The following is a 20,756-nucleotide window of genomic DNA, read 5'->3' on the forward strand; positions in this document are numbered from 1 at the left end:
TGTTCTTCTTCTTCTCCCTCGTTATTATGGCACATACCCACAGTGGGAGGTTCGCCAAAATTCATTATTGGTGGCATTCCAGTCGCTTTAAGCCTTTTCTTCATCCTCGTCCTTCTACTTGCTGATTCCAGCGCGAATTTGCAACACCGTCCACCCTGTTCTGAAAACGTATTCTCGCACATTACAGAATACATGGCGGAACACTGACTCCACAATTTTAAAATGATTATTGCAGGTGATTTCTATGCTCCTTGCATAGAGTGAACCATGTTAATTTCAATAGGTCGTGACAAGGCTGTTTGTGAATCCATAATTAGTATGGCTATATAATTTTATTTAGCACAGATGGTTGAATGTCCAACTTGAGTAAACTGTTTTCCAGGCTTTGTTTTTGTAAACTAACAGTTGCTACAGTAGGGCTTTCAGTGTGACGTAGTCGACAGTCTGTCAGATCACAAGGGTGTTTTCATGCAATTTTACGTGGTTTGTGAAGTCCATAAGCCGAAATTCAATATGGTTACAGATTTTACCCGTGCTAACGACCATGCTATCACTGAACTGCTAGAGTTATCTTTCGATGATTTCGTGGCAAGCAGTTTGTTAAAGGAGATTAATAATTGAGTATATAGCTGTGTGCGCCAGTTCCCGCATATGTGTCAAACATAACCCGAAGCATCCATGGTACACAAAACACGTACTTCACCCCATAAGACGCATCAAGCACATTCGCAAGCGCAGCCGGCCGTGAGACAAAAGCCCAGATTTACAACTTTTTTTGCTCAAGTCTAAACTATAGTCAACAATTACAGAAGCTAAACACATTTTCTTCAGCACAATAGTGTCAAAATTCATGAAAGAGAAGCCATCGAAATTTTGGAAAGCAATATTGCACTCTTCCCATGACTCTATCGTTCATTATCAGATTAGTCTTGCACGGATCCCGTGTCCATCTCCGAAGCCTTTTATAGCTACTTTTACTATGTCTTTCGTTTTGATGATGGCATCAATCCTCCTTTTATTCATAGCTCGGAACACCAGTTAGCCAGCCTCGAAGTAAGTTATACTGAGGTTCACATCACGTTATTAGCAATTGACACAACTAAACGTGCGGGACCAGACGCCCTAATATGTTCTTAAAGGGGTACTCGGAATGGAGTTCCCGTTATGCTAGAGTCATTTTTAGTAAATCCTTGGACACATCCTCTGTTCCCCAGGCTTGGAAAATTGCCAATGTTATCCCCTTGTTTAAATCTGGTGATAAACAAGAAATGCATGAGTACTGACCGATCTCCATATTTTCCACTTGCTGCAAGGTTCCTGAGCAGATTATTCAGCACTTAAGATGTCATAACCTACTCTCACACTGTCAGCACGGTATGCGATCTGGTTTTTCCACTGTTACTCAGCTCATTAAATTTACTCGTGGCATAGCTTCCTCATTAAGTAACCGCGAAGAAATTGACGCAATATATATAGATTATTCGAAGGCATTTGCCATGGTCTACCATAATAAGCTTCTTCGTAAACTATGTACCATATTTAACGGCAATAAGTTCCTCGACTGGATAACCAAGTACTTACATTTAGGATCCCAGTTCGTCACTTTCAACCCTGCGCCGTCATCGTAAGTCACTGTAACTTGAGATTACAGCGACTGGATCGGTCTCCAAGCATCCCAAGGATCGGTCCTTGGGCCTCTATTATTTACAATTTTTATTAATGATGTAGCAAATGTTATTAATGACACCACAGCAAAGTTACGCCTATATGCCGATGACTCCGTGCTTTATAGCAACGTTGCTAACGTCCATGATCAGCAGGCACTAAACAAAGTGTTTCAATTATTGTTTGCATAGTGTAACGCATGGCAAATGAAAATTAATTTCACTGAAACAGTTGCGATCACCTTTGGTAACAAAACACATTCCCTGCATGACTCCTACAGTAATAAGAGTAATTGCTTGACCCATGTCAGCGAGTTCAGATACCTGGGTGTTACTTTTTCATATAACTTAAAATGGGGGGGGGGGGGAATTCTCCCATTGGTAATATTACTAGAAAATCACTTCGGAAGCTTGACTATCTAAAACCAACCTTAAAAAATGCCATGAAGGAATGTAAATTAACTGCTTACAAATCACTAATTCGACTGATCTGGGAGTACGCCTCAATTGACCGTTATTTTTTAAAGCAGTATTTGTAAATGAAATAAATATAGGCCAGTTGTCACTTGTGCGTCACGGATTACTTATCTTCAAGCCGGTCGGCGATGAGGTGCCGACGCTTGCACAGGGACGAACATTAAGGGATACGCAGACAGCGGGGGTTGTGCTAGGACGTCACCGTAAGTCCGCGGTACCGGCGATATGTTTTGAGGCGATGTCAGCGTAAGGCTTGGGACCGGTGATCGGTCTGGGAGCCCACGCGTCAGTTAGGGGCGCGATGATGTAGCGGTAGATGGACGGACGGAAGCGCCTAAGTAGCCGTCTCCTTAATAGCGCGTCTGAGAGCCGGGGAAAGAAAAGGCGATGCCTCTTGAGGTGAAGGCAAAAGAGAAAGTCGACGAGCTACCTCTTCACGTACAAAGCTTTTGATTTATTGCAGCATAGAGGTGGTGTCAGCTTCGAGCGTCCGCCTAGCAAGCGTTTCAACAGGGCTTGGGGTTACCAAGTCAATACCCTCTGCTTGCGCAGCTCTTCGATGCTCTGGTAGAGCATGAACCCTTCGTTAACTGTTGACAAGTAGCGAGCCACCAGTATCTGTAAGGCCTCATCGTGGATACATTTCAATATTTGCTTCGTATTTGCAGCTTCGGACATGTCCACATTCATGCATTTGCATAAGTCAACGACTTCTGTATAGCTAGTAAAACTTTCAGCGACCTGCAGCAACCGTTCACACAAGCGTTGTTTGGCGCGAAGTTTTTTGACAGTCGGGCGACCAAGCACTTCTTGGCGGCCAACACTCAGATGTCTCCCTCGTGGTTCCGATACCATTGATTTGCGACACCGGTTTGTTAAATAAAGTTGTTCATTTTTGTCTGGTCATCCCATCAATTTTAGAGGCGCACCCGTTCATATGATGCGAGCCAGTTGTCAACGTCATGGTCATCGGCTCTGCTGAAGGTAGCCGGGTCCCGCTGTCGAAGGGAACTGGCATAGATGACAGCCCAGCCAGGCCCGCTTGCACGGCTTGATGTTGAACGTCATCAAGCAACATAGGTGTCGGGAGAGTGTGACTACGTAGCTCTAGGGCCGATGTCATACCCAGCACCTCCACGAAGTGTAAGATCGGGTTTATTGGAAGGCACTGCGACCAAAGGAACAGTGATGAACCCGGCCCGTGGATAGATAGGTCGAGCCTCGAGAACACAAAAGGAACGATAGCCATGTCGCTGAATAGAATGTTGAGAAGTTTTCCATATTCACAAGAAAGTTATTCATCGTTACATCGTTAGGAGGAGGTCAGGAAGCAGCAATGCGTCCGCTTTAGTCGTAGAGATGGCCTTAATGAATCCCTTAACCGGTCCCAGAGCCATACAACAACCCGTTCCTTTTCGTTCTCGCGACTGCAGCCGCCACCGTCTAAAACGATAATGGCGGGCTCTCAACCAAAGCAGCAACAGCAGCAGCAACAGCAGCAGAAACTGCCGCAGGCACCATCAAAAGGGGTGAGTAGTGACTCTCAGGACTCAGATGAGGATCAGGTTCTAAAAATATAGAATCAATTGTTACAAGCGCAAGTTAAGGCACTGCAGGCGCATATCATGGCGATAGGCAGTTTCACAGCCAATGGAGACCGAAATTCCGGTGGCGGAAGCACCGCAGAAGGAACAGGAAAAGACTCCTAGGGACAATCCTCCAACAGCAAAAAGAAAAGAGGTCCCGAGTCGGATCTCGAAACCCGCGTCCAAGGATTGGAAAGACGATTCGCTAAAAAGGAACAGGATGGCAAAATTTTCCAACAAGTTATGACCGCGTTAGGACACCTGAACAATGCTATGGCAGAGATGCGCGACGAAATGGCAAGGAGAGACGAGAGAATTCAGTTGGTTTATCAAGAAATTCTTTTTTTTGCGAAGTTTATTGCCTCAGAGCATAAAAGGAATGTTATGATGGATGAAGGGTGTGGTCAAATAAATGAAAAAAGGTTGGCTGGTGCAATGAAATCGAGGAGTGAACGATGATGCGGTCCCAGTGTCCAAACAGCATATGACTGCGGATTATGGGGGGAGAGGCCAGCTGCCGGATCCGCGTTGGCTTCAACGCTGGACAATCCCACAGCAGGTGATGGATGTCAGCTTCTATATTTCTAGACTTGCAGATGGGGCACCCAGGGTGTGGATATAAATACCGAAATTGGGGCCACTTTCGGATCACTGCTGGCGTTAGGGCCACCCCAACTCTAATCCTCCGAAGCACCACCTCCTCTGTACGCGTTAGACCGCGGGGGAGGCTTACCGTACACGGAGGTATAAGAGCACGTGTACGGCGCCGTAGGCGCTCCTTTCTTGTTAAAAGCAGGGTGGCATTGTCCAATTTTATGAGGTTTGGAGATGTCGAGGTTGAGTTTGAAAGGCGGGTCGAAGAATCCACTTGGCTTTCAGCTCTTAAAAGGTCACGCGGGGTCCATTCAATACGAATTGGATTTGGTATGCGAGCCGCTATACTGTGTATGTTCTGGCAGATTTCCGGGCTACTGCTAATGCGTCTAAGTAGCTTTGTCACCTGGAGGGCATCTGTACGTATGATAATACGGGCCGTGGGAAGCATGGGAATAGCGGTCACAGAGCGAAGCGCCTCTTGCACTGCAAGCAGTTTCGCACAAAAGAAGATGGAGGTTCCGGTAATTGAAATGTGAACTCTTGTTCAATGAAGATTTGGTAGGACAGTAAAATGCTGTTACCACTTCACAGGCTTTGATGCTTACGTCGACGTAAATTATAATGGAACCATGCGGCAAGCGGGCGCCTTGTTCCATAATTCGGTCGCGAAGTGACGACGCCGTTTCCTGTGTTCTTGGTCGGCGTAAATCACTTGGCTTGTTATCGCTCAGCTATACAAAACGCCAAGGAGGAAGAACTGGCAGTGGCGGTGGTAGTAGTGAATGTGTCGAAGCATAAGCCTTCAGAGCGCACGTTGCGTGAGAGAGTGTGCCCTTAAGCTTGCGTGCATCACGTCGTTGCTGCACTAGTTCATATATTGTGTTTAGTTGTGCGTTTTCTTGGAGCGCCACGATTGGTGTAATGCGAGGGAGGCAGGTGATGACCCTCATTGCCTCTTGATTTATAGCCTCAAGTCGATCCCATTGTGCCCTTGTCAAATGCTTAAATTGGGCTTGATAAACAAGGCGCGGTTGCACAACTCCCCGCACCAACTGTCTCGCAACATCTGAGCGAGCGCCGCCCATTTTTGGAGCAATGCGTCTAATCAGACCCAGTGTCTGTAACGCTTGTTTTTAGCGCCAGACAGCCGTGTAGTTCCAGTTCCTGACTCATGAATTGTTAAGCCCAATATTTTTACTGTTGAACTTTCCTGAAGTGGGGTTCCGGATAGATGTAGACGAATAGGTGTTGCCGATAGTTTACGGCGGCCCCAGCGGTTGGCGACTGATATGAACGTAGTTTTACTGGGGGAAAGTTCAAGGCCAATGGAATATGCATATGTGCACGTAATATCTAAAGCTGATTGCAGGGCCGATAATTGAGTCAGTAGGTCGTTGTGTAGGCTCCACACCGTGATGTCATCAGCGTATATTAAGAATTTAACATCAGAAATTTCATGTAACCGCCATGCAAGTGAGATAAACGCCATATTAAATAATGTTGGTGACAACACAGATCCCTGGGGTACGCCGCCAAGAGGGACAAATGATCCTATGGCCTCGCTACTGAGGCGTATTGCAAATTGTCTACTTTCAAGGAAAGATTTTACAAAATTGTGTACTCTAAGTGGTAAATGGAGCATGTCAATTGAATCCAGAATGGCAGCATGACTGATATTATCGTAAGCCTTTTCTACATCCATGGCGAGGACGGTGCGTACATTGTGGCTGCGTGTTGATAATACTAAGGACGCCAAGACAGCCAATCCGTCTTCTGTGCCTATAGAGGGTCGAAAGCCAATCTGGGCCGGGTGGTAGAAACCGTGATGTTCAAGCCACCACGAGATTCGCGTGGTGAGCATTTTCTCAGCAAGCTTGCAAATTGTTGCCGTTAAGGAAATAGGTCGAAAGTTGCGTAGGTCTGTTGGTGCTTTCCCCGGCTTTGGAATAGGGATCACAATAGCCGATTTCCAGCTGTCTGGTGCATCGCCGTCTAGCCATGCCTTGTTAATGGTGTCAATGAGTTGAGGAAGTGCATCACCACTGAGGTTCTTGTAAACCTCGTACGTAATGGAGTCCGGACCGGGCGCTCTCTTTCGGTCGGCTTCATCTATAGCTGCAAGCAATTCGGGCATAAAGAATGGGCTCGCGATTCCCTCGGTGTCGGCAGCAGATGGCAGCTTATCGACATGGGCTGGCATGCCCCACAAGTTAGTTCTTGTAACTGGTGCAGGCAACACGTCGTACTTGTGGAAACTCTTGCGCGCTGCTTGTCTTGCGAAATCATTCGGAGACAAGTTTGCTGCAAAGCATGCTGTGGCCGCTGCATCAGGACGACAACAACCGTGCTCCATGGCATGGAAAGTTCGCCAAAGATGAGCATTCGATGACTGTGTGGAGAACTGCTCGCACCACAGGTGCCATTGTCGTCGTGAGAGATAACGCTCATACCTTCTTCAAGCCTTAGCAGTAATGTAATTTAGTCTTGTACGTGCATGCGCAGAAGTTGTGTCTCTGGTTGCAGTTAATTCTGCTTGTTGACGAGCACCCCACAAGTTGAGCAGAGGCACATCCGGTGTTGGTCGACCAACCTCCACCCAGGTAATGGCTGTTGCCTCATTTAGTGCGCTTTTTATGCGGTCTAGAAGCGATGGTGCCGACTCAACAGGGCGATTTTGAAGAATGGCGCGGAAATTGTCCCAATGGACAACTGTACACTTGCAGCGTAATCGTCGGGCCTGTGATGAATAGAGACCGATGACAATAGGATGATGGCCACTGCCCCAGGAGCCCGGCTCTAAGTGCCACGAGGGAGTGCCGGTTCCTTACCACCACGTAAGATCTGGAGCGTATGTTCCACTCCTAGTATGAAGCACAGTCCTTGTTTGTGTATCTGGATGGTTCAGGAGAATAAACAGCGCATCCGTAAGGCGTCTCGCACTCGACTGCCGCGAGGACTTAAGGTGGGGTATCCCCAGTCCGGGTGAGGCGCATTGAAGTCACCACCAACTAAAACTGGACATCCCGGGTATTGTTGCCTAACATTCAGTAACCATCCCAGGTTTATGCGGGAGGGAGAGCCACCACCAGGTCTTACATAGACTGACACAACTACAACAGTTGTTTTTGACCGGAACAGCGCGCACTAAGACACAGACAAGAAGAGAGACACGACACACACGGACAAAATGATTTGTCTGTGTCTTAGTGCGCGCTGTTCCGGTCAAAATGAGTTACCAACTTGCCCAAGCATCTGTGTTACAACAGTTGACTTACCAAATTTGACTGCAACTGCAACAACCTCCTGATATGAAGTACACCAATTTTCCAGAGCAAGGCGTACCTGAGGAAGCCGTGTGTCAACATACACAGCCACCTTTCCCGGAGGTGTATCCATGTGCACACGTCGGTCGCCCATGGAAGGAGACACGTATCCACTGAAACCAGGAATGGGTGGCAACGCGTTGGTCTCCTGCAGTTGCATGGCCCATACATGAAGCTTGTTCATGCGAAGACGGGATTTGAGCTCTCCAACCTTTGTGGAGAGCCATCTACAGTTCCACTGAAGCACACCGCGATATCTTGTAGTCGCCATCTTGATTATGAGTCCAGATGTCGCAAAAGCACAGATGTCAGGTTAGATAACTGAGTGACCATAAACCTCAGTAACGATTTCGAAGAGTTATCAGGCAGGGCAGCAGAAGACTTTTAGGAATCAGTGAACGGCATTGGAGTATGGGACATAATCGTTGGCGAGGCAGCTGTGATATTCGCGGTCTGGGATTCCGTTGCTCGCCTACGACGAGCAAGCAGTTCACGATGTTTGCGGAGCTTATAGACCTCCGCTAAAAGCCTTTCAATTTGGTCGTCAACTGCTGTCACATCATCCTGCGGAGGTTCTGGCATGTCCATCACGTTTGTACTCTGTTTGTTATGACGTTGTGCACTCACATTAGCGCTGTAAGCATGTGGTGTACAGATTGCCGGTGGCTCTGTCTCAGATACTGTAGCCATTCATCATCGTCCAACTGGAGAGCCCCAAATCTGTTGAATGTCTGAATCGGTGGTGAGTAACATGTTGAGACCATTGCCTTTGTATCCCACGACGGACCTTTTGAGTTGCTTTCTGCTTTGTTGGGCAGTTGGAGAGGTGATATCATGGTCATTAGCTTTGCAAAGTCCGCATCGGTAAGATACTGTTTCTTCTGGCATAGCGTCATCTGGTGTTGTAAAAGGACAGGACCTATGCATATGTCCAGGTCGGAAACAGGTATTACAGTAGACGAAACTTGGTTTATATGGTCGAGGGCGTAGAATGCAGCCATAATAGTATAGGCGAGTTGGAGGAGTGACGATGCAAGAGCGCCCCTTTCCCATGCGACGAGCTTGAATCACACGATGAGTAGGGCAGTAGAGCTGACGCTGAAGTATAGCCTGGTCCTCGTCAACGTCTACGTTGTAGACAATGCAGCGTTGTAGATCGGAACCATCAACAAGATAAACCTTGACTGGAACCGAGACTTCGCTTGTTACTGAAATACACTTAAGTGTTTGAAGACACTCAACAGCAGCCAAACTCGGGAGCCACACAGCAATGGTATTCGACTTCTTCCTGGCCGTGAAACCACGGAAACCCTTGGTTCCAAGACATGCGTCCAGATTCACCTGAATAACTCTGTTCGGTATCTCAGTAAGGCACTTGGTTGTCAGAGCCTTAATGGTCACTTTATAGGATGGTGATCCGGGTGTTGAAAATACCGGGTGATCAGTCGTTGTACAGGAACGCTTGCCTTGTGAACTGTTGTTTGCGGAAGATGATCCCGGTGCAATTTCTTCTGAAGGACGCTTCTGAGCACCGTGCTATCCGCCCGTCCAGATGGTAGCGCTGAAGACACGTCCATTGGCGTGTTTGGCTGCTCACTCCCATTGGTGGAAACTCCATCACCAAATGGAAGCTGGTTAGCCATTCCCGACCTGCGCCCTGGGGACAGATCACTCACGGGCTGATGCACATTTTGAGACGGCAGGATATGTACTGCAGCCGATGGACGAGGAGCAGGAACCAGGAGTTGGGACCCAGACTCGGATGTCAATTGTCTTCACCTTAAAAATGGCTCTGCATTACAGTAGAAATACCATTTGGCAGTAGAACTGTAGGGGCTTCGGTCGCAAACGCGCGGTTCTGCAAACTTTTCTGATGAACATCGACAAACTCGAAATATTTGCGTTGCAGGAGTGCGATAAGAACGCTAAGCTAGCGAGTTACAAATCGTACGTGTGACCAGAGGTGGGCAACCTCATGAGGTCGACCTTAACCTCAATATGACCTCAACCTCACGGAGTGAGGTGAGGTTGAGGTGAGGTCGGTGACAGCTCGAAATTTTTTGAGTAAGGTCACGAAATTGGACCTCAACCTCACGCGTGAGTTTGAGGTTGAGTGAGGTCGTCATTGTGTGAGGTCGAAATTGTGAGGTCCAGGCTTTTTGCTGTTGCCGCGGCTTTCTTCGAAGAGCGCCCCTTTTGACGCGGAGCTCGAGCGTACTGCCGCGGTGTGCCCGCCGACTCTCGGTGTTTGGTTACCCCCCAATCAGACGACCGGATGCCGCAGCCCCTGCCCAGCTTTCGGCATTCCACCGTAATGTCCGCAGCCCGAGGACGCTTTCCTCTGGTCTACTTGGAAGGAGATATTTTTTTTTTACTTCACGAACTCCTCATGCCCCCCGCCAGCCACCCCCGTTTCCTCTGACTTGTTTGTGCCGATGCTTGCCGCAGGCTCAAACACCCAGGAGCGAGCAAAGCACATAACTCACGTTGACCTGCGGTGCTTTTGTCGGATGCCGCAAAGAAACCAGCAAACTAAAAAGCGAAGCAAATTGTCTTTGCGCAGACGGCGCGGATCAGAAGTGTGTCTTGTGCATGCCCGTTTCCAGGCGCTAACGTCACTGCTGCTGCCTTACATTCGATAAAGGACCCCGCTGTACATTACACGGAAACTTAACAGAAAATTGTGCAACGAAATTGTTAGGGGACGTGCTACTGACAGATAAAAAAACATGAACAAAACCAGAAAAACCGGCACAATACCATCTGGGCATTTTATCGAAGTCCGCCCTTTCGAATTGTACGTCATCGTTCTATATTCCGGTCCTGTAAATTTATATTCTTGTATTCTCCAGAACAACCTCTCTTTGGTCTTGTGCTGCTTGTTTCTTCTAACAGATTCACAGGTGATGAAGGTGCTAGTGTAGCGGTAAAACATGCAACAGGATGAAATGGACGGCACAGCTTATAAGACGCAACTGGTATACAGGAAAAAGCCTGCGCATGTTAATCATTTGCCGAGATAGAAGAGACAAAAAAATATGTGGGACTTGTATGCAGTAAAGCGCAATGAAAAAAAATGATTTCGCTCCGCTACGGCCCTTTATTTCTCTCTCAAATTCTAGTGAAATCAAGCAATGCAGGAGGAAGGAGGAGAGTAAGGGATTCCTAACTTCATAATATCAGGTTTCTCTTGAAATTTCTTATTCAGGCGCTGAAAACAAAAAAGAGAAAAGCGTTCTCCTACATGTTTTTATGAGCTAGAAAATATTGAGATGGTTTCCGGCTCGACATTTTGGTGTCTAGACGGACGAATTGGTGTGGCGAACTGAACGTGTCTGTTTTGTTCTCCGGTCTTCTCGAGACGGACAAGTCAATCGGATGAAAATTGTTGTGGCCAGATGTCGGAATAATTTTTTCAGACATTTGTTTTTTTCTTTAAAAATCAATTTAGATGTACGTATGCTAGCACTGAGGAATGCAGTATTAGGTCGATGTCTCAAACCTTCTCAAACGCTCTGGGAAGCGCAGTTCTCTTCTCTTTTTAGTGTGCGATATTTGTTATTACTTTCGTCCACATGGTATTTATTTATATATATTTTCTTGTATGTCAATTAAGTTCGTACACTGCCGAAAAGAGAACAGGCTTCTTCCCTCACATTAGCCTCTTTCTTTGGCATCTTTTCAGAGGCCCATAGCACAACCCTACTTTCCACTTACCCGTGCGGTCATTTACTTTTTTTCTTTTTCTTTTGCAAGTATTGAAAAGCGCGATCTAATCTCTGAAAGCGGAGCTGGCACACATACGCTACTGTCTTTTGGTGTGTATTGGTGACAGTTCGGCATTCACCGCATGAGCAAATCCAGATGGTTACACACGGACGGCGAAGGGAGCAGCGCGTGCACAGCGGGGGGCGCGGTCCCTCCGGGCTGCTTGCTCGCCTCCTTTCTGTTGTTCATGTCTTTATTTTACGTTTATGTGCTGTAACTATACGACACTAACGAGGAAACGGTTTTTCTAGATTCACCTACGGTGCATGCGGCGAAGCAGCTTCGGAGACACCACCGTGCAATTTATTCGTTGAGTCTTCAAAGGCCAACAAGTGAATACCACAACGAAGCTCGTCTCAGAATTGTTGGCGAAATGGCATCCAGTATTCGGTTCGGACGTACAAGTATTTGTATCGTGTGTGTGTGTGCGTGTTTTTTTTTTTTTTTTTTTTAGGCGGGTGGGAGTTGGACATTTTGCTCCGGCGAAATTTGACGGGCGAGCCGATGTTCGCGACAGCAAAGTGGTTCACGTTTAACTCTTTTTCCTAGCAGTTCCGACCCTTGTAATTTTTTAATGTAAGCGTGGTGTTCGAAGAAGCAATTGTGCCAATTCTTGCAATACGCCACGGGATCACAGAATTATAAACTAACACCCAGGAGTGGCCGGTTGGGACTTCATAAATTAAACAGCATTCCTCTTCGAAATTTTCTGAAGGTTTATTCGGCGTTGGCCGAGTTTTATGATTAATAGGTGTTTTGCTGTCTTTTCCTCTTTTGTTTGTTTTGTTGCGGATTTAGTCTACACAAGTCGTTTCATGAGTGGCTATTATGGAAAATTTGTGCCCTGTTAATATGACATCCGTTAATATGGAGGACCCGAATTAGGGACAGTTTTTCTAGGGGCGAAGATTTTTCAATGTATTTATGTCTCGTTAATATAGAAACTCTCTCTCTGAACAATGGAGATGGGATGAATGCACACAGCCATGAACCTTTCATAACGAGTAATTGTGACAAAGCCCTGTTTTGCTGAATAATGGCATCTGCTAGTATGCTGCATGTGTGTTACACTTCATTCTGAGGCCATGTGCTGTGGAGGTGATTGACCTATGCTAGGAACAGTATAGTACCTGCTTTTAGCAACACAGTGTAGTTACGTTTGAAGTGTAGTAAAGATTGCTTCCCCTTCTTTCTGCTGTATGCAGTATGGGAATGTAGACCTATAGGGCAGTGTACCTGTACCTATTGACAAGGCACTGAGTCACAGGCAACTTGCAACTGTTTGGCAGAAGTGTACATAATCTGTCACTTTTATTAGGCTTTCAGAGAGGCCATATCTCTAGCGTCTGCGTTGCATAATGCGGACTTTATACACTAAGGTATATGTTTACAATCTGTCTGGAAAACAAATATGTTGCATGTCAGTCTTGCCGCAGTGGTGCAATGGTTAGGGCGCTCGACTGCCGTACCCAAGCATACGAGATCGAATTCCAACTACGGTGGTTGCTTTCAGTAGAAGCAAAAAGCAAGGTGCCCGCGTGCTGGGCAATATCAGTGCCGGTTAAAGAAGCGCAGGTGGTCGAAATGTTCGGAGTCTTGCACTATGGCGTCTCTCACGACCCTAGTTACTTTGGGATGTTAAACCCCAAAAACAAAACCAATACACCATTTTAAGAAATAGTCTTCTGTTTCTTATTGGTTATGAATTGCGCAAAATATATAGGCTTGCTCGAGCACCTTCATATGCTAAACTTTATAAGGTTTTATGTTTGGATTCTACTGACAGCATGTGATTGTTGTTTTTTGCTTTCTAATCAATGGGTTTAACGTACTACTCAAGCTATGAGAGACGCCGTAGTGGAGGACTCCGGAAATTTCGACCACCTGGGGTTCTTTAACGTGCACTGACAACGCACAGCACACGGACGTCTGGCTTTTCACCTCCATCAAAAAGCGGCCGCCGCGGCCTCGACTCAATCCTGCATCCTTGGGCACAGTAATCGACCGTCCTAACCACTGCGCCGCCCCGGCAGGACTCCATCAAATTTCAGCCATAAAATAATAAATATTATTTCTCCATTGTTCAACACTACATATTACCAAGTGTAAGCACTCCCTTGCTTTTTCCTTTGTTTTAGTAAGTGCTGCCTTTTTCATGTCTATAACTTTGTACTAATTTTTACGGTAGCCATTGTATAAAATTTGTATGGTCCAAAGGATGTTGCACTGCTTGTACAGCTGCCTGTCGCATCTGGATATATGAACAACATGAGTACGGAGTGTTCTTTTATGCTCAACTAATTTCTGAAAAAGGGCCAATGACTTGAAAGGTTACAGACCAATCAGCTTACTATCTGCTACGTATAAGATATTTACTAAGGTATCGCTAATAGAATCAGGACAGCCTTAGAATTCAATCAAGCGAACAATCAAGCAGGTTTTAGGAAAGGGTATTCAATTATTGATCACATCCATACCATCACCCAGATGATAGAAAAATGCTCAGAATATAACCAGCCCTTACACATAGCATTAATTCATTGCGAAAAAGCATTTTACTCAGTAGAAACCTCGGTGGCCATGCAGGCATTCTGAAATCAGGGTGCAGACGAGCCTTATGTTAAAGTACTGGAAAACATATATAGTGGAAAACATATATAATTACGCAGCAGCCATAGTTCTGAATTAAGAAAGTAACAAAATTTATATAAAGGAAGGTGTCAGGCTGAAAAGGTGCTGGATGACATGATCTCTCCAATGCTATTCAGAGGTTGCTCAGAGGAAGTATTCAGAGAATTGGAATAGGAGCAGTTAGGGATAAGGATAGGTAATCTGCGATTCGCTGATGACATTGCCTTGCTAAGTAACTCAGGCAATTATCTGCAAAGAGTGATTGATGATCTAGACAGGAAAAGCAGGAAGATAGACTTGAGAATAATATTAAGAGATAGGAAGCGTGCAGAGTAGGTTAGAGAAATAATTCAAGTTAGTGACATTCTAGGGAAAGTAAAGAATAAATGGGCAAGGGCAGCACATTTAGTGTGAAAAGAGAATAACAAATGGTCGCTTAGGGTAACAAACTTTATTCCATGGGAAAGAAGGCGCGGCAGGGGGCGGAAGAAAGTTAGGGGAGCGGATGAGGTCAAGCAGTTCGCAGGGGCCAAATGGATGCAGCTAGCACAGGACCGGGTAATTGGAGGAATATGGGAGAGGCCTTCGCCCTGCAGTGGGTATAGTCCGGTTGTCGTAGATGATGATGATGAATTCTTGTGCTCCATCTCAAAGTCGTTTGCAGCCCTATTAAGAGCAGGGCTACCTAGCCCAATCCTGGCAGCTCTCACCTTTGCGCGCTATAACAGATATGAGTGCTCCTACTGCTGATCCCACCAATTCGTTACTTGCCTCCCATTTTACAGATGCGACCGCAAATGCTAGCATGGCGGTTATTCTCAACTTATTCGCTAGATGACACAAAATGGCAGCGCCTATATGAAAACCGTGAAAACTAGTTAAAACGCTCTAAGAGCGCTTCTAAGCGTACGGGAAAACGCTTAATAGAAACGCGCTGAGTATATTTCTTCTACCACCTACTTGCACAAGCACTGTTCCCAGTTGAACGATGAACAAGTGAAGAGTTCACCAAAGGTGAGATTGTGTGAGTCATAGTTTTTGCATTGCCCATGGCGCGCAAGAGGTCATAAGCCCAGAGTGACTCTAGATAAACCATTATGCAGAAAATTGAAGGGGAAATGAGGGGCTCGTTATGATACAATTAAAGGAACCAACAGTCTATGAGTCTAAGGTAAACATATGGGTTATTATTATTATTATTATTATTATTATTATTATTATTATTATTATTATTATTATTATTATTATTATTATTATTATTATTATTATTATTATTATTATTATTATTATTATTATTATTATTATTATTATTTCTTTTATTGTTTTGTAGCTGATCTTGAGCAGAATTAGTCCTGTAATGATTTTAGGGAGAAAGAATATGCAGGCAAAGCAGAACAAAAACGCGCCGACGGTGGGAGTTGAACCCACGACCTCCGAATATCGCATTCAGTGCTCTTAAAGGTGTTCTGAGGTTTAAATTTAATGTCTTGATGCATTTGTTCATCTTCTGAAGCCGTCACCAGAGGTCGGGGAATACCCGAGTTAAGCCGAACTCGGCACCGTTCATATCTTCACTGGTCATCCCTTTCAAGTGGTCTGCCACCTTCGCAAACCACTACCTTTTCGGCGCCGTTTTTCCTTTTTTCGAGCAGCGGCGGGCTAGTACGGCCTTCCACGTGACGTCGTAACACCGCTTCATTGTCTAGTTTTCAGAAATTGTTACGGATCACAGAGCTAACATAAGCGCATTAAGCATGCACACACAGATAATAAAGCGATACGAGTCCGCATATTCTCTCTATGTCCGTGTTTATGCGCTCATGTTAGCTCTGCATTTCTACCAACTCACCAGATATTTGCGTTCAACGATGTTACCGATCATCTTGAGCGTTGAAAAGTCGTTCCTACTTGTTTACTCCAAAAACTTCTCATCGCTTAAGTAATAGCGCCACAAAAACGGAGTGTTTATTGTAACTGAACTGATCTGAATCATCTGCCGCAGGCGCAGTAGCGAAGGTAACCGTGATGCCTGTCCTCCAAGTTGCCAGAAGTGACGAAGATATCAGCGACTGTGTACGAACATCCCTGCGGTGCCTATAGACAGTGTGTCTGACTCTTGCTCCAATAATCCTGGAAGACCGAGACATGGTCTCGCCCTGCCATCTTCACAGCGAAGCACGATTTATTGGCGCCTACCACTAAGGCAATGCAGGAAATAGTGAGCCGGCTAGACCCGCGCTTTTTAATGTTTTCCCATTGAAGAGCTGTACGCTGCAATGATAGGTTTTATTTTACGATGCCGTACGAACATCATGCAAGTGACGAAATATATTACATTATCAAAAACTGTGCATAAAAATTCTATATAGCTTGCAGCCTTGTATGATAACACCTGTATCAGGTCATTGCACCTCGGACCTTATTTCATCAGCAGTAAACTATCAGAGATCAATAAACATTTATTGATTGCATGTTAACAGTTAACGCACTCTTCAATTATGCCCATGGTGTGAATTATCCGAAGCCTTTCACTAGGTTTCTGTATAGCCCGAGTGGCTTTGGACGTTAAACCTCATAAAGCAACCATCATCATCATCATCATCATCAGCCTGATTATACCCACTGCAGGGCGAAGGCCTCTCCCATATCTCTCCACTTAACCCGGTTCTGTGCTAGCTGCATCCACTTGACTCCTGCGAACTTCTTAATCTCATCCGCCCACCTAACTTTCTGCCGCCCCCTGCTGCGCTTTCCTTCCCTTGGAATCCAGTTTGTTACCCTCAGCGACCATCGGTTATCCTCTCTTCGCACTACATGTCCTGCCCATGTCCATTTCTTCTTCTTAATTTCCACTAGAATGTCGGTAACTTGAGTTATTTCTCTGACCCACTCTGCACGCTTTCTATCTCTCAATGTTACCCCTACCATTTTTCGTTCCATAGCCCTCTGGGTTGTCCTCAACTTAAGTAGAACTCTCTTGGTTAGCCTCCACGTTTCAGCCCCATAGGTGAGTACAGGCAAGATGCAACTGTTGTATACTTTCCTTTTGAGCGATACCGGTAAGCTGCTAGTCATAATCTGCGAGTGCTTGCCAAATGCGCTCCATCCCAATCTTATTCTTCTTGTTATTTCTTTTTCATAGTCCGGATCTGCGGTTACTACCTCTCCTAAGTAGACATATTCGCCTACTACTTCCAGTATTTCGCTACCTAATGTAAACTGCCGGAAATGGACATGGAAAAGTCCTAACGGAGAGACTAAAAATGAAATCGACTTCATAATGTGTTCAACCCCCGCCATTGTGCAGGATGTAGAGGTAATCGGGAAAGTGCGATGCAGTGACCACAGAATGGTGAGGTCCCGAATTAGGCTAAATCTGAAGAAGGAACGCAACAAATTAGTAAGAAAGAAACCCATCAACGAATTAGCGGTGAGGGGGAGGGCAGAAGAGTTCAGGATCTCGCTACAGAATAGGTTTTCAGCTCTAACTGAGGATGACGACATTACCCTAGAGGCAAGGAACAATAATTTCAGAGATATCATTACTGAGTGCGCGGTAGAAGTAGGCGGTAGGATAGTTAGAGAGGATACCGGTAAGCTGTCTAAGGAGACGAAATATTTGATTAAGAAACGCCAGAGTATGAAAGCTTCCAATCCAACAGACCTGATCGAATTGGCCGAGATATCAAAGCTAATCAATAAGCGCAAGGTGGCTGATATAAGGAAGTATAACATGGAGAAAATTGAGCATGCTGTAAAGAACGGGGGAAGCCTTAAAGCGGTAAAGAAGAAATTGGGCATAGGCAAAAACCAGATGTATGCGCTAAGGGACAAGGCGGGCAACGTCATCACTAATATGGACAAGATAGTCAAAGTAGCCGAGGAGTTCTATATAGATCTCTACAGTAGCCAAAGTAGTCAGGACCGTAATGAGATTGGCGGTAGAGAAAAACAGTCAGACGTTCCACCAGTGACGAAGGACGAGGTCAAGAAAGCACTAGAAACTATGAAAAGGGGGAAATCAGCTGGAGAGGATCAGATAACTACAGATTTGCTGAAGGACGGGGGGGATATCGTGCTAGAAAAACTGGCCACCCTGTATACGCAGTGCCTGGTGTCATCGACGGTACCGGAACCATGGAAGAATGCAAACATTATCCTCATTCATAAGAAAGGGGACTCTAAAGACCTTAAAAATTACAGACCAATCAGCTTACTGTCTGTTACGTATAAGGTATTTACTAAGGTAATCGCTAATAGAATCAGGACAACCTTAGACTGCAATCAAGCAAAGGATCAAGCAGGGTTTCGGAAACGGTACTCTACTATCGATCATATCCATACCATCAATCAGGTGATAGAAAAATGCTCGGAATATAACCAGCCCTTATACATAGCATTCATTGATTACGAAAAAGCATTTGACTCAGTTGAAACCTCGGCGGTGATGCAGGCATTGCGAAATCAGGGGGTAGACGAGCCGTACGTGAAAGTGCTGGAATATATATATAGTGACTGCACAGCAACCATAGTTCTGCATAAAGAAAGTAACAAAATTCCCATAAAGAAAGGTGTTAGGCAAGGAGACACAATCTCCCCAGTACTATTCACAGCTTGTTTAGAGGAAGTATTCAGAGACTTGGAATGGGAGCAGTTAGGGATAAGGGTAGATGGAGAATACCTCAGTAATCTGCGGTTTGCTGATGACATTGCCTTGCTAAGCAACTCGGGGGATGAACTGCAAATAATGATTGATGACCTAGACAGTAAAAGTAGAAAGGTAGGCTTGAAAATCAATATGCAGAAGACTAAGGTAATGTTCAACAGCCTCGGGAAGGAAAAGCAACCATCAATAGGCCCCAAAATGGCACTATTGAAAGTGGCTGACACGCTTCACTTAAAAACCCCCGGTCCCTTGAGAGCAATCACAGAGGCGAGTTGGATCGCTTGCTTCGTCAGAAACGATAAAAGGAGCACCCTAGCTTCCTGCAGAGGCTTTCAGTCCCTCCGCGATGAAGCCAGGATGGCTGCCCTTAAAACGTGAAGTTAACGGAAGACAGAAAGTAGCAAATCCTGATTAACAGAGCAACAGAAAACATTCATTTGATGAAAGGGGCCTGGGGCTAAGGACGAGGTTGGTCGGGTACTCTGACACACATATGGGGCCAACACGAACCTCTATTTATTGTAATACAGTCTTAGCGACTTTATAACAAGCACAGCCTGTAGGCTTAGCGCATGAAAGCATATATCGACGGATAAAACGTGTTAGCTGCTCCTACTTACATTTGGTCTTGCATAAATGGGCCGTGCATTAAGAAGGGGCACAATCACGTCAGCGAACCGCTCTCAGGGGCAGCTCTGAACTGTTACAAGCCGCACAGCGGGCGAACGCGGCGGTCTGCGCTTTGCCTCTCACGATAAAAAGCCACTAACGGCGCAACGAGAGCGCAGCTGAAGGCGGACGTGAGGCGTTTCCTAGTGGTTACTAGCGGTGACGAAACGCCGCCTGCGAAGGCCTCCTCTCTCTTTCTCTTTGGGCGCACATGGCAGTTTGTGTCTCGCTCGCAGAGGATGACGACACAACAGGAATATACATTTCCGAGGGGCGCCGCTGCACAGTATTTGGCATGCATTTCATTTATTTTTTATTATTTTTGCCGAAGCGTAGGTTTTGGGCGCAGTTTCCGGGAAGACTGCCTGTGTCCTTCGTCTTGTACACGACAGAGCAAAAAATGAAGCACGGCGGAGAATAAAATAACAGCGATAGAAAAGAAGCAACTAGGAGGAAAGCGAACGAGGAGGGGAACTTTCGTGCGAGGGGATACTAAAGCAAGAGAGATTACAGCGGCACTAGGCGAGGGTCGTTTTCCATTTCTTTTGCGGAGACTGCATTGCCCAGCGCTGCACAAGCAGAGGCTTTTACTGATTGGCGGTGTCACGTAGTATGTTATTTACCGCTATGCGTAAATTTACCATTGTTATGCCTGGCGTCTACAGTTAAAATATGATTTCGTGTCTAAAATTGGAGCACCTAAACTGCTGTGCTTCAATTTGCTGCGTTCCAATTGCTGTGCTCAAAAAAAAAAACTAATAATTAATTTAAGTGATCCAGTGACTGTTTCATTTCTCCGCGTACATACAGTATCCAGCTATATATCCTGCTTTAAATCGTTAGCAATCCTTGCATAGCACCCTTAGCGCATCATGTGCTGAAGTAGGAGCACAGAACGAGACGAGGCGTCGAGAATCGCCACAGCAAAAAACGATGACACGTGATCCTTGGCGCCGGCGTGTTTCCTGCGAGAGTGCACAATGTGTCATTCCGCCGATGACAGGTGCCTAAATCTCCTGCTTATTTACTCTTACAAACAGGACGTAAGCGGGTAGAAACAGGCACAGAAAGAACTTATAGCGCTGTATCTGTAATGTCGCTCTTTCAATGTGATCTTCTAGCACCGTCTATTGGTACGCTCGCCTAGCTAGAGCGAAACTGAAGCGATCTGCACGGTGCTTTCATAAGGGTCCAAAAAGTAAGCAAAAGGAAATTTTCAACATTTTGAATAGTTTGCGAACAGTATCTGGTGTTTGATTTGAGTCGTACCATTGGGTTTCCGTTCCAAGTTCCAAAGAAATCATAAAAATTCACGAGCATTCCTACTCTCCAGAACTGCCGATTAAAAACTGAGACGCCTCTAAACAGCCCCCGC

At 45.7% G+C, this 20,756-nt stretch overlaps 1 protein-coding gene across 1 annotated transcript in view; it reads left to right on the forward strand.

Annotated features, from left to right (window-relative positions):
• The first annotated feature begins 3,595 nt into the window (after window positions 1-3,595).
• The window catches only part of LOC146177692 (uncharacterized), a 58,402-nt gene continuing 41,241 nt past the window's right edge, over window positions 3,596-20,756 (forward strand). The window contains exon 1 of the mRNA XM_084581619.1: window positions 3,596-3,670. Within this exon, the coding sequence (XP_084437745.1) occupies window positions 3,596-3,670 (75 nt within the window). The remainder of the gene's footprint in view (window positions 3,671-20,756) is intronic.

Source organism: Amblyomma maculatum, chromosome 10 (assembly GCF_055883805.1).
Source record: "Amblyomma maculatum isolate TAMU_Amacu chromosome 10, ASM5588380v1, whole genome shotgun sequence".
Lineage (NCBI taxonomy): Eukaryota > Metazoa > Arthropoda > Arachnida > Ixodida > Ixodidae > Amblyomma > Amblyomma maculatum.